The 14,430-nt window shown below is 44.6% G+C and overlaps 1 protein-coding gene across 6 annotated transcripts in view; it reads left to right on the forward strand.

The window, feature by feature from the left end:
* The window catches only part of stat5a (signal transducer and activator of transcription 5a), a 44,728-nt gene extending 31,654 nt beyond the window's left edge, over nucleotides 1-13,074 (forward strand). For 5 of the 6 annotated variants that reach the window (XM_047328118.1, XM_047328117.1, XM_047328115.1 and 2 more), the window contains 15 exons: nucleotides 689-863; nucleotides 1,282-1,412; nucleotides 1,530-1,681; nucleotides 2,381-2,536; nucleotides 4,599-4,778; nucleotides 5,351-5,438; nucleotides 6,821-6,943; nucleotides 7,237-7,329; nucleotides 7,978-8,184; nucleotides 8,836-8,930; nucleotides 9,254-9,396; nucleotides 9,570-9,725; nucleotides 9,847-9,898; nucleotides 10,294-10,404; nucleotides 10,510-13,074. In XM_047328118.1, coding sequence (XP_047184074.1) covers nucleotides 689-863; nucleotides 1,282-1,412; nucleotides 1,530-1,681; nucleotides 2,381-2,536; nucleotides 4,599-4,778; nucleotides 5,351-5,438; nucleotides 6,821-6,943; nucleotides 7,237-7,329; nucleotides 7,978-8,184; nucleotides 8,836-8,930; nucleotides 9,254-9,396; nucleotides 9,570-9,725; nucleotides 9,847-9,898; nucleotides 10,294-10,404; nucleotides 10,510-10,675 — 2,028 coding nt within the window. In that variant the 3' untranslated portion in view covers nucleotides 10,676-13,074. The remainder of the gene's footprint in view (nucleotides 1-688; nucleotides 864-1,281; nucleotides 1,413-1,529; nucleotides 1,682-2,380; nucleotides 2,537-4,598; nucleotides 4,779-5,350; nucleotides 5,439-6,820; nucleotides 6,944-7,236; nucleotides 7,330-7,977; nucleotides 8,185-8,835; nucleotides 8,931-9,253; nucleotides 9,397-9,569; nucleotides 9,726-9,846; nucleotides 9,899-10,293; nucleotides 10,405-10,509) is intronic. The other variant, XM_047328116.1, reaches the window with a different exon arrangement.
* The last annotated feature ends 1,356 nt before the right edge of the window (nucleotides 13,075-14,430 follow it).

A 14,430-nucleotide genomic window follows, 5' to 3' on the forward strand; every position in this document is an offset into this window, starting at 1 on the left:
TCAATCACGCTGTAAAAACAGGCCTTGTAAAGCAACCCTTTGTGTTTCTCCACCGCAACGCTGCAATATGGAGGGAGGTCAAAAAATGGAAGTCAAATATTTCATGCTTTATAACGAGCGCTGAGTTATAAAACCATAAAGCCAGCAGTGCGTAAAACATCTGACTCTCAGCAGCTCCTGGGGTGAATTGATTTCCAGTCACAACATGCCTTTTCTATTAGCGGAAAGCATATTTGGGCTGATTGAATTCCACCCTGTTTAGTCTGAGCCTTTAGACACCATAGTGCTCTTGTTCGGAGCTTTGACTGACTGTGCACTCTGCCTCGGTATGATAAGCAAATGCATTTCCTCCCTCTCTATTTGCAGTGTTCCCACTTTACCTGTGGTCACTGGGGATTTTACAGTCAAATGGCCCAGCCGCCACGCGCGCAGGGGTCAATGCCTCGTGTCCAGCTAAATTTTGTTTCCCTGCTCCATCCCCCCATGGACGTCCACGCTTGCTCCGATCAACAGCCGTTTCCCTTAACAACTATCATAAATAATCCAATCAATTCACAGGCCGTGCACCAGTCCAACGTAAAAGAAATCAACCGTATCAATTTCTGTCCCCAAACTCTTCATGTCCTCCATCTCTCTCCCTCTCTCTCCAACGCGCCCGTCTCTAAATCCCGCCTTGTGTGATTGACAGTCGAGCTCTCCGGTCGGCGGGATGATGGACAGCATGTCCCAGAAATACCAGCAGATCAACCAGGCCTTCGAGGAGCTTCGTCTCATGACGCAGGACACGGAGAACGAGCTGCGCAAGCTCCAGCACAACCAGGAGTACTTCATCATCCAGTACCAGGAGAGCCTCCGCATCCAGGGTGAGACCAGAGGACTGTTGATTGAGAATAATTTGAGAAAATATTTTAGTGGTTTGGTGTACAGCTCAGTTGAACTGGAGTGATGTTACCTTGTGTCATAGCTTTCACATATCAAGGTGTGAAATTGTATTAAAATCCCTCCACGTACATTTGGATCCTGTTGCTCGGCAATGGAAAACATTCAGCCGGAGCTTCCATAACCCAGCAACCTTTGCATGTATGTCATCGTTGAGAAAATGCAGCTCCTGAGTAAATCATTATTCCTCTCGGGGGATAATGAACCCTGTATGTGCACAGGCCAGAGATTTTGACTTCCTCTCTCTCTTTTCCTTCCTCCAACTCCCAACTCATCCCTAACCCCCCCCCCCCAATCTGGATGGCATGGACCTCACCCCCACCCTCCCTAACCCCTACCCAGCTCAGCTGACCAGCCTGTCCACGCTGCCCCCTGCTGACAGACAGCTACGGGAGCCCGCCCTCCTCAGCAAGAGAGCCACTGTGGAGGCATGGCTGACCAGAGAGGCCAACACACTACAGAAATACAGACTGGTGAGGCGTGACTTTAATGTGTAGAATGTGCACAAAGTGTTTTGAATGCAAGTGTCCGCAAAGGGGAAAAATGAAAAGCATCACAGGGGTTCTGAGCTTGTGCGGTTTTGTGTGCAGGACCTCGCAGAGAAGCATCAGAAAACACTGCAGCTGTTAAGGAAGCAGCAGACCATCATTCTGGACGACGAGCTAATCCAGTGGAAGAGACGGCAACAGCTGGCGGGCAACGGGGGCCCGCCGGAGGGAGGCCTGGACATCCTGCAGTCCTGGTGAGTTTCTGATCCACCTCCCACCACGATCACAGCCACTGCACTCCCCCACAAAACAGAGGGTCAAGGGTTTACGAGCTTCAAATTGACTTCCACTGGGTTTATTTGCAATGTTAGTCGCCTCCCAATAAGAGAGACGTAAGCAGACGTGCGCTGACATCTTGTAATCCCTTGTTATCCACCTTGCTGTGCTCTGTTGGCCACCACAGAGTATTAGGGCCACAATCAGAGACATAAGGTCATAATATTATAAGAATAAATAAATCATTTTAGAATAAATCATTTTAAGGAAGTATGAGAAGACCAGCCTGTCACCTGCGTTAAGATTAGGTATGTGGAGAATCTTGCAAAGTTATATTTTAGTAAAGGTTTCACAAATAACAAAATACTTCATATCTTTTTGGCACATCAGCGCCACATTATCATAAGTATCGTGACTGTAAAAGATTGTGCAAGAAACTGTGTCTCTTCCGAAACAAAGAACCACACGGACTCTAACCCTCTTTTTTGGAGCAGGAAACGACTGTTGTTGTTTTTATTTCTCCATTTCTCTGAATATTTCCAATTGATAATATCACAACCTTGTTCACGAAAATGTGTGTGTGTGTGTGTGTGTGTGTGTGTGTGTGTGTGTGTGTGTGTGTGTGTGTGTGTGTGTGTGTGTGTGTGTGTGTGTGTGTGTGTGTGTGTGTGTGTCAGGTGTGAGAAGCTGGCAGAGACTATCTGGCAGAACAGGCAGCAGATTCGGAGGGCAGAGCACCTCAGACAACAGCTGCCCATCCCCGGCCCCATAGAGGAGCTCCTCAACGAACTCAACAGCACAATCACAGATATCATTTCAGCATTGGTCACCAGGTATGTAGGTTTATGTGTGTGTGTGTTATTAAGTTCACCTACTGTATACTTCTTTAGACTGATACATGCATGGGAAAAAAACGGATGTAAGGGCAGATTAAGCGAATCTGGAAAAGAAACTGTTGATATTTTGGGGATTATAATCGCTGTCTATACCTTTAAAAGCATTAATGTAGGCCAGTATTGTGTCAGTAACCTCGTGGGTGGGTGTGTAAAGTACATTGAGGCATTTCCTGCAGTCAGTATTGGCCCTTTATGGAAGCAAATCCCACTTACACAACTTGTGCTGCTTTTGTGGGCAACAGAGCGAGAGAGATATGATCTGTTGCTGAAATGAAATTACTTGTGCATTGAATTTGTCCATTTTATTGATTAAATCCACATGAGTGGAAGCGACTGAATAGACAGTGTGTGTGTGTGTGTGTGTGTGTGTGTGTGTGTGTGTGTGCGTGCGCCGGTGCGCCGGTGCGCTGTTAGGGAGAATGTTTGTTTGTGTCCTCTCGATTCTGTTCTTCGACTGTACGAGTAAGAGAGGGACGTCTGCTGAAGCTAGACGATTTCACTTTAGGTTAAGGGTCGTCGAATTTGCGCCACATTAATGTAAAGCAAAATCTTTTTTTGTTCGTCAGAAATACAACAGAGGAGCAACTGGTGTCTTGTTTACTGCGCAACCCAAACAAACTTTATTAGAAGTCCGACTTGAGGGCATGCACAATCTGATTCATGCGGTGCATGGTGTCAGTAATTTTCCCCGGAGCAGCAGCTCTTCATCTAACGGCTCACTGTGGCTTATCCCTCTCGTTCCGTTGCTCCCCGCAATATTTAGATCTGGTCCGGTTCAAGAAATGTTGTCTTCTTTTGCAGACACATTTTCAATGAAAAATCGCTCAAACCCCATGCGTCATGTTGAATGTTTTTTATGTGAAGCAGCAGGATATGTTTGACTTGCATTAGCAGTGACTTAATAAAGTCCTGATGAAACAGTTTGAAAAGAATAAACCATGGAGAGTGAGGCTGTTATTAACGAGCTGCGCTGCATTTCACGCCTCACTGTTTCCTGTGTAAGGCCGTTTTTTATTCAGCTCCCGAGTGGCGAGTGTCTCCACCACTAACAATGAAAAAAGTGGCAATCATAAATATGGGGTTTGGTTTTATGAAAATCTTAAGTGTCCTTACTTTGAAGTTAAATTATGTTAGTGCGTGTGAGAATGAAGATTGTAGTGGTTGAGAATTCATGTATTGAAAGAACATTGAAGTAGGTTTAGTTGCAGTGTATTAAGTTAAGAGAGAGTCAGGACTGAATGTAAATGTGCCCAGAGGCAACTGCTGGTAGTTTAATGCATCTTAAGGAATCTGCAGAGACTCAGATCACACAGTGTGCAAGGGATTAAAATAAAGCAAGCGCACATGCAAGTCGTTTCAGTACATTATTTCTGGTCCCAGTGGCGCATCTGCCAGGATCCTTTGAGCCTTCCAGCATCTCTGAACATAGAGTGATCTGAAGTTGTTGACGGCATGCTCTCCCACTTTCTTAGAAGATCGCCCTTGTTTTGGACCCATTACATATTGAGGAGCCGTGTCCTGTCACAGCGATTTGTGATGCAGAAGAGCCCCGTGAACAGACAGTAATGCACTGCGATCACCCACCGTACAAACGTTGTGTATTCTCAACAACGTTCCCTCTTATATATTCCCAACCGTGAACCTCGGGCAGTGAACGGGCGAGTGTTGTCGTCTCAAAAGCACTTAGTTCTTCTATTGATCGATCCTTCTCTGCCAACAGTGATTATTATCATGACTTTCCATTAATGCACATGTACAAAGACTCGAACCTGCAGGTGAGGAGACGTTTAAGGAAACTCTGGAGGTTTCACTTACAACAAGCAGTTCTTTTTGCATTCAACGTTAAAACACAATGTGTGTGAAACCTGAAGTTTCATGACCTTTCTGTCTCATAAAACAATTGTGCCGTCGTTTGCGTTATGCATTTGTGTCAGTTTGCAGCTGAGATCCAATCAAAATTACTTTATTCTGTCTCCCACGACCTTTTTTGTCTCCACAGCACCTTCATTATCGAGAAACAGCCACCGCAGGTGTTGAAAACCCAGACCAAGTTTGCCGCCACGGTGCGACTCTTAGTGGGCGGGAAGTTGAACGTGCACATGAACCCTCCTCAGGTCAAAGCCACCATCATCAGCGAACAGCAAGCCAAGGCCCTGCTGAAGAACGAGAACACGAGGAAGTGAGTCCAGGAACTGTTGACCCATCTCTTTCTTTGTATACACACACAGCATTGAGCTCCCGTGGCGCCATTAAGACCAGGAGCCTTAAGTTTTCTACAAAACATTATTTGAGCCCAGGATGAACTCTGGCCTACAGTGTGTTTCCAAACCGCACCACAGAGACGTGGCTGGAACTTGAACCATTCCTCTAGAGGAATCTATGGTGTGGACGCAGAATACTCATTTAGCCTGTTCCGCAGCCTTGGTCCACATTCCTCCTCCTGACTAATAGAAACCTTCCAGAGACTTGTAGGTCTGCCAGGCAGCAAGTGGTTAAATGAGCAGTTCCACAGGCCGTATCCTCACGTAGAGAGAGGACAAAGAAGGTAGTGGTTAAACTTCTTCATATAAAAGTGTGAACATTATCCAACGCCCCGGCGAGATTTTCATTCCGCTGCTGCCGTCAAAATGAGAGTCGTTTTAATTTAATTAGTTCTCGAGGAGAATATACTTCTTCTCGGGACACGAGTGTGCGTCACAGCAGACGAGTGAGGCTAATGGACTATTTGATCGTCCCTCTCTCTCTTTCCAGCGACAGCAGCGGGGAGATTCTCAACAATAACTGTGTGATGGAATACCACCAGACTACGGGCACTCTCAGCGCCCACTTCAGGAACATGGTGAGTGTGTCTTACACGAGCAGAGGAGATTGCTCGTATTGGAAGCAACAGGAAATTAAATGACATATCATGTCCTCTATCAAGCAGGAAAGTCCCTGCAGAATTCATTTTGAATGATATCAAAGCGTATTTCCGCCCCTTATCTCTGGGATCCAATGTTTTCCAGTTTTCATTAAGAATTGAAAATGTCAGTTCAGGAAATAACTTTAAACTTAAAAATAATGTAAACTTCATAAAAACTGGACTTTTTTTAGGGATTCATAAAGTTAGAGCAAAAAATTCTTACTTTTGCCCAAACTTTTGATAATTACTCATGATGTCGTATAAGGACAATACTGTACTGTACATATTGCCATAAGAATAATGATCAAAACACATGAAACAAAGGAAGACAGACAGAAGAGAGTTTTCCATCTTTACATGATGGAAGAGCAGCACAGTCTCCAGACCATGGAGCTGGTTTGGGATGAACTGGACAGAAGGCGAATGCAGAGCAATCTCAAAAATAGATTATATACTATCTATGATCTGGAATTGCCACACATCTGTGGGAAGTTCAAGCAACAGCGCCGGGTACAACTGTCTGAAGAACATTTGTTTTTTTATCCATTGTCGTACGGACGTCACAAGTGTGTTGTGCCTGCTGTTCGGTAATCAGATTTAGGGTCGACAAGAAAATTCAATGATTCATTAATTCAAAATGTCCAGTTTTTTATTTGTTCTATGCTTTGATTTCAGAAATGCGGAGGCATTGAATTAAGTAAAAATGTATAAAAAAACGTCAGAGTTAAATATCTCATTTCCCCCGAGTCGGTAGAGAGCTGCTCAACCAGGCGTGCGAGACGTTTAGAGGGTTTGCTTTTAAGTGAAGCGATTGCTTTCTTCATTATGTTCATCGTTATTATGCAAATGTCATGGCTACGCTTTAAACAGTATGTTTTCCTTTCATAAATGCATCTTCACTGGTTAATGCAGCCTCCAATAGTTTGGGGATTGTTTTAGTTTAAAGAGATGGTATGTTGAAATAACATATAAATGAAATCTACTGGGATATTTTAGGATACGTGAGTGTGCAGCAGAGTGGTAATTACAGTAGAGTGGGTGCCGCACATACCCATGGCAGCTCAGAGACTCTTTGACGGATCCGTGTGCAGCGTCAGTCGAGCGTCTCTCTACATCACGCGAATTGTTAGCAAAAAATCCCCCGAGCCCCTCCATGGACTATTTACATGTCGGCCCTGTAGTGTGACTCCCAATGTGAATTATGCATGCGTGTACCGTATGTATGATGTGTGCTTTCTCGGACTAACCACACGGGCGAAATGTACAGTGCAGTGCGCACAGCGTTTCCTCATTGCTACAACATGTCATCTTCCCTGTAGTCTTTGAAGAGGATCAAGCGATCGGACCGGCGAGGGGCAGAGTCCGTCACGGAGGAGAAGTTCACCATTCTGTTCGAGTCCCAGTTCAGTGTTGGAGGCAATGAGCTCGTCTTTCAAGTGAAGGTAAGAGACCCCAGACAGACAAGACAAACAAACAATCCATTCTTGCTCCTGCAACAACAGGAAATCTGTACATTTGTAAGCAAAGACCTTGCGAGTCCGCTCTCGCTCGCCGTCCTCGTCCGTCTTCTTCCCACTGCTGTCATAATGTCGTTTTAAATGGCTCCTTGCTACATAGATTAAATCTGTGACGCTCCAATAAAGGTCATGTCATTTTGCAGTATGTTCTGTTTTTATGGATCCTGTAGCATTCTCGCACTGATGGCCAACCCTTCTCTCTCTCTCTCTCCCAACAGACGTTATCGCTTCCTGTAGTGGTGATAGTTCACGGTAGCCAAGACAATAACGCCACGGCAACGGTGCTGTGGGACAACGCTTTCGCAGAGCCGGTGAGTAATTGTTTGTTTGCGCTGAGGGGTGACGGAGTTGTAAATTTTTACATATTCCAGAAACAACTATCACATAAACCTTTCAGTTTTTATGAGCTAAATACATCTTTATAAATTTATAAAACACTATGAGCCATTCATGTTCAAAACTATATAATGTGTAGTTCTGAGCTACAAAAATTTGCTACTAAATACTTAATTTGTAAAATGTAAATTCCAAATATTTGTATGATTCAGTCACATTTTTCATGTTGTTCTTTTCCCTAAGTAGATGCATTTATTATTGAGGTTTGTCATTTAGATTTCAAGATTTAAGATTAAAAGAGCTTACAAAAATAGTTCAACAGCTGAATATGAAATTAAACTTTATGGTCAAACTCTGCACAGTGAATCTCTAAGTAAAAAGGAAGAGCACATTTTTGAGTGAAGGTAAATATGCGTCAATCGTTGCCGAAACAATAAAGCAACATAAAATATTGCTCCTGCAGAAATTGCCGTGTTCCACTCGTTTATCATCTTTGCACAGTTTATTACAGTGCGTTTTTTTTGGGGGGGGGGGGGGGGGGGGGGGGGGGGGGTTTGGAGCTTCTGCTGCTCAGCAAAGCTCATATATAAATCTACTTGTCCCCGTCTGCCTTGTGTGTTCAGGGACGGGTGCCTTTCCTCGTGCCTGACAAAGTGCTCTGGCCTCAGCTGTGCGACGCCATCAACATGAAATACAAGGCGGAGGTGCAGAGCAACCGAGGCCTGTCTGAGGAGAATCTGGTCTTCCTGGCTCAAAAGGCCTTCAGCATCTCCAGCAACAACCCCGACGACTACCGCAACATGACGATGACCTGGTCACAGTTCAACAGGGTCAGCTCCCGTCATTTTTTGCAAACACACAGCACATGTATAGAGAACACTACTGTCTGTGAACAATACTTAATAGGTTTCTATCACTTTGAAAGGATTTTTCTTCTCGTTGCATTTTTTTTGTTTTTCCGACGGTGTGATTTACTATTGGTTACACATACATAGAAATATTTTTCACGCTCCATTTGCGCCGTCCCTACTGCCCTATTCCGCAGTCGACTTGAGTGAGCACGCCTCATTGGCAGCCAGGTCTTCATCCTAATGGACTTGTTTGTCCACACACTGAAAGGCTGGAGGCCTCATTTTCTGGCTCACAGCAGCTGGAGAAGGGCGAAAAGGAAGAAAAAAAAAGGCGCTCACATTCACCACACACACACACACACACACACACACACACACACACACACGCGCACACACACCGTGGGTCTCATTAGATTACAGGAACATCAAGTTTCGAGCGCTTCACAGACTTGTGTATAGGCTACACACGTACACACGACCTCAGATACATAATATTTACACATTCGGCTGTACGTGTACATGTTTTTCTCTCTGTATTTCTGGACTGGATGGACGTGATATAAACCTTTTAAAAGATTGAAAATGTCTGTGCGCTGTCTAAAAAAACATTTTTCCCTTTTCTTTCTGCAGGAGAGCTTGCCAGGGAGGAACTTCACGTTTTGGCAGTGGTTTGACGGTGTGATGGAACTCACAAAAAAGCATCTGAAACCGCACTGGAATGACGGGTAAGAAAGTGCAGTTTCAGTATTTGGCTTAAAAGTGAGTCAGAGCAGAGAAAAACCAAAAGGCACTACCTCTCCTTTTTCATTTTGACAGCTGGACTACATGCTCTGTGAAAGTATTTCTTTTTTCTTTTTTTGTCCTGTCCCCATTTTGTCAGTCTTGAAAATGCAGGCAAATGTTTCACCTTAATGAATTTCTTCCCCACGGCGCCCTCGGGGGAAGCCAGACCTGCTCTCGCCCAGTAAACCTGAAGATTTAAACTTGAGGTGAGGTGAAAGAATGTGACAATTTATTTTCTATTTCTCTCCCCTTTCTCTCTTTTTAGGGCCATCTTGGGCTTCGTGAACAAGCAGCAGGCTCAGGACATGCTGATGTCCAAACCCAACGGCACTTTCCTTCTGCGCTTCAGCGACTCTGAGATCGGAGGAATCACAATAGCTTGGGTGGCCGAAAATCCCAACAAAGCAGGTACGACGTGTTGATGCTTTTTATAAATTTGTGAGGTAATTTTCAGCACTGAAGTAACACAGAAATCACGATTGGCTGGAGAAAGGTAGATTGTATTGCTCCTTTTGCTGATGCCAATGTTGTGGTGTGTGTGTGTGTGTGTGTGTGTGCGTGTGCGCGCGGCGTTTCTCCAGGTGAGCGAATGGTGTGGAACCTCATGCCCTACACAACCAAAGACTTCTCCATCCGATCCCTGGCCGACCGCATCAGCGATCTCAATCACCTCCTGTTCCTCTACCCCGACAGACCCAAGGACGAGGTTTTCTCCAAATATTACACCCCACCCCTCTGTGAGCAACCCTCTTGTTTGCGCTGGTTGTCGTTCGTTCAACATTTTTCACATCAGGCATGTCTTGACTGCCGTGAGCTGTCGGTCATTCCCTCTCCCTGTGCTCGTTTTTTGTGTTAAAGCCAAAGCAGTGGACGGCTACGTGAAACCGCAGATCAAACAAGTGGTGCCCGAGTAAGTATCCAGCCGCCTGTTCATCTTTCCTACTGCTCCTCCATTCCTGCTCTCGCTCCACCCCCCCCCCCCCCCCCTCCTTAGCAACATTTAGAGTTAATCACCAAATATTGGACCCTGAATTCAGATCAGCTATTAGTTAGCCGTTACAGTTGGAGGAGGCCAATTAAGGGTGGGCCGGGGTCCCTGAGAGAGCTCGTCTTCCGCTCATCATTAGAGTTAGGGCTTGTTAGTTAGCGAGCCCCGCTCCCTGCCTTTCCCCGCGGTTCATTCACAGTACAGGGAACGGCCATAATGATGCAGCAGGGCCTGGAAAACACGCCGAGGGCAGTTGCTTAGGCAACCAATGAGGCTTTTATCTTGTGGTGTGTGCGTTTTTCTGTGTGTGTGTGCAGGTTTGCCACAGCCAATCCAGACCCGGCGAGCGGGAACCAAACCTACATGGATCACGGCGCGTCCCCAGCACCTGTCAGTCACCCTCACACCTATGGCATATACCCGCCTATGTGAGTCAACAAGTCCATTTGAACATATGAGCTGCTCTTTGTGTTTGTAAAAGAGTGACTTGTTGCTCTTGCTGTTTTTTTTTTTGTTTTTGTTTTTTTTGCCAGCTTGTCTGAGTGTGAGTGGCTCCTCTCTGTGTCCTGTGGCAGGAGCGACTCTATGTTGGACACGGACGGAGACTTTGACCTGGACGACACCATGGACGTGGCGCGGCACGTAGAGGAGCTCCTGCGGCGGCCCGTAGAGAGCCAGTGGGGCGGCCCACAGTCATGACCCCTGACCTCTCAACCCGCAACAACACCAAACGAACCCTGCCTCCCAAGTTGCCGCCACTCGCATTGACATCTCTCATGGTTTTAATTCCATTCGTTTTCATCTTTTTTGTTTCAGATAGCTATAATGTGAAATGTTGATAATGGTTGTGATCTTATTTTAGTTTTTTTTCTTTACAGCATGAGAGCATGCATGTCAGTGACTCTTAGTTTTACTTGTGTCCATAAGTGTTTGTAAAAACAGATTTAGGTATGACGCAAAAACCTACATGTTACAGTATTGTGAAAAAGAAAAGAAGAAATAATGTCCGTTCACATTGTGCATGCATTTCCAGTTGATTTTGAACAGATTTAAACAAATATGCTACTGTACGTAGTCATTTTAACAGTTGAATGTTTTTATTTTTGTTATTATTTTCTTCTTTTGTAAATGGGTTATCAGTATTTTCATAGTGACATTGAACCTGCCCTATGACAAAAAAGAAACTAGTGAATAGTTTTGCTTTGGCTCTAAACTACGTAAATCGTCGCTGCTCCGCAGAGTAAGTCTGTTTTGTTTTTTTTCAGACACACTAACGTAAAGGCAGAGTCTCTGTCTTCGCTCTCTGCGACTGACGGCACACACACACATCAGCGCAGCACGGCGACGTATTTGTTCTGATTGTTTTTTCACCAGCTGAAACCCCATGAGAGGGGAGGGCGGTTCACGCCCCTTCCCCCTCGCTCTCACAGGGCTATCTCTCTTCTGTTTGTATACACAGAAATGCAAATCTGAGCATTTACCCAGCGCTGCCTGCTTCTCCTCTCAGGTCCCTCTGTTCCCCTCATCGATGCTACCTCGCATTATTCTACTGACAGTCGTTGTTACTCTCTGTTGTTGTTGTCGTTGTTGTTGTCGTCTCCACATTGCACCACGTTCACACCAGCAGGCACCGTCTTTGGGTTTGTGTTCTCGTTCATCTCTGTACGAGTGAAGTAAGTTCCCTCGCTGCCTGAGGTCGACTTTTGTCGGCTGTTTTTTTCTTTTTCTTTGTAAATGCTTGAAAACCACTCACCTGATGAAGTCTCGGATCATGAAGTGTCACGTCTGGTCGGTCTGTGTCTGAATATTCTGGGGCAGTGCGCCTTCTCCCTTCTGACTTCTCCGCCTGCCTATCCGTCCACTTGTTCCTGTACTTGTGTCACGACACTGTGACAAAACCGGCGTGTGCATGTCTCTCTCTGTGTGTGTGTGTGTGTGTGTGTGTGTGTGTGTGTGTGTGTGTGTGTGTGTGTGTGTGTGTGTGTGTGTGTGTGTGTGTGTGTGTGTGTGTGTGTGTGTGTGTGTGTGTGTGTGTGTGTGTGTGTGTGTGTGTGTGTGTGTGTGTGTGTGTGTGCGCGCGTGTGTCTGTGTGTGTGTGTGTGTGACATCACGGCCCTCGCCAGCAGCTGAAGTCGCAAGGCATAGACGGATCGGTGCAGGCTCTGAATGCTTTGCACAGTGTCCCCGGGCCACATATAGAACACAAGCTTGTTGAGTCGAGTCAGACCGTCTCTTTTGTCTGGCTTTTGTTTTTCAGTCCAGCTTAGTCGTCATTGTGCGCCCCCCCCCCCCCCCCCCCCCCCCCCCCCCCCCCCCCCTTTTTTTAAACTACACATGAAAGATAACAGAGTAGTAAAAAAATGTTGAGACTAATTCCCCCCACCGCCTCCGCTTGATACAAACAATTACACACAGAACACTTGATTGAAAAACGTGTCATCGACAGCAGCCTTGCACCTCAGGAAGAAATCGCTTTGCTCAGCTGATGTATAAGCCAAATAGAAGATGATCTATGTATACAGAGTATATGAATTTATTTTCTCTATCATAATTCTATTTTATTATTGTTTCTCTCTGGCACTCCCCCTAAATGAATGTAACCCCTTTGCATGACCCTGTCGGGGATTCACTTACAAAGCACCTCGCCCAGTCTTGAGCAGGAGTTTCACTTCACCATGAAGCATCAGTCGGAAAAAAAATTAAAAGGACAAACGGAGCAACTGGAAATCGGAGAAGAAGAATTTATGATGTACTTTGTGCGACAGACATTACAGTGTTCAAAAATATTCCCTCATGTTCCATTTCATTTCTTTTGTATCTCAAAGCGTTCATCACTGTTTTGGAATCTCAGCCCTCCACGGGGCAGTCTTGTGATATATCCTTCATTACCATTATTCTCATAATTTGTTGAGCTTTGTTCCACTGTAGACTGTGTATTTTTTTTTTCTTTTTTCGACGATATAGATTGCGCTGTGTGCTGTTTCGATGTATGTACCATGTTTGTGGCTCGGGTTTTGATTTCCCTTGGAGGTTTTTCTAAGAGAAACAGCCGAGTCGAGTTGAAAAGAAGAAAAATAAAGTTTTATAAATAATTTGAACCAAGAAGTGCAGAAGATTTTGATGTCACGACAAATCCATGTAAACACTCGCATACACACATAAATATGTTTATTTTAAAGGCATATTTTTGTCAGAGAGATTCTGTGAAATGTGAGCTTCACCATATAGACAATGACACAAGGATTTTATGTTTAAATATTACTTAGTGAGGCGTTTACTATCAACAAACCTGAGGGTGGACGAAGAGAAACCCTTTGCACCCTTCCCTCAACACGTGACCGATAATACTTGATATGCAATTAATATGTTTTTGCTGTAGTGCAGGGGCTTTAGGGTTACCTGGTTGCCTGCCACTTTATTACAATATGAAGATCAACTTGCAGACTGCAGATGTTTCATAACAGGTAATAGGTAGGACATCATAGAAATAATCATCAAACAAATGTATATTCCTGCCAAAGTTACTTGGTTGTGCCTCAGTATTGCAGCTGTAGGAAGATAATGTGTGCATCTGGAGGTGGAAACACATTCTCCAAGTCTCCTTCTCTTGTGATTACTAATGATCTATGCTTTTAAAGGCATTGACGCACAAAGAAAGTGTCATTTTCACATTAAACAATAGAAGATCCAAGTGGATTTTATAGATAGATAGAAGATCCAAGTTGATAAATGTAAGCCAATGGTTGTCCAAGAATGGTATTAAATATTTTGTGTTAAAAAACAACAACAACAAAAAAATATCAGAATATAACTGAATGGAAACTATGTAAATCCAGACGTGTAGCAAATTTGTACAAGCTCGACATTAAAAAAGGAGAATGTTTTTCAAATGTTGCAACTGCAATATCAGATACCAGAGGTGTGTGGGAAGCTGACTGGAGGAGTGATGAAAATGTATACCTCACATTACCACATTATCCAACGTCAACACTTTACACTACCTTCAGCAGCAGCAGCGGCACAGTCCTGCCACCTGGTGGAGATAAGAAACATAGCAGATTGTTTGTGCGTGTGTTTGTGCGTGCGTGGGTGCGTGTGTGTTTGTGTTTGTGTGTGTGTTTGTGTTTGTGTGTGTGTGTTTATTTGAGCTGTTGCTTACAGTGATCTGCCTGGTGCCATGCCTGGGAAAAGGTGATAAGAAAATATCATTTGCATGGAATTCAATAAAAGCCTGATGATTTACATTTGTCAGATTATTACGCCTCTAGAAATTCACTGGCTGCTTCCTTTGGAGAAACCCCCCCCCCCCCACATTGCTGTTGATTCAAATGTGCTTGCACACCAGTCGTTTTCATCAATTATTGTATTACAGACTACTGTGGAATTCAAAGGCTAAAAATGTGCACGAGTTAGTGATTCTAATAAGTGGTAATGGGTGCTATTTTTCAACGGGG

The sequence above is a fragment of the Scophthalmus maximus genome, chromosome 17 (assembly GCF_022379125.1).
Source record: "Scophthalmus maximus strain ysfricsl-2021 chromosome 17, ASM2237912v1, whole genome shotgun sequence".
NCBI classification, from domain to species: domain Eukaryota; kingdom Metazoa; phylum Chordata; class Actinopteri; order Pleuronectiformes; family Scophthalmidae; genus Scophthalmus; species Scophthalmus maximus.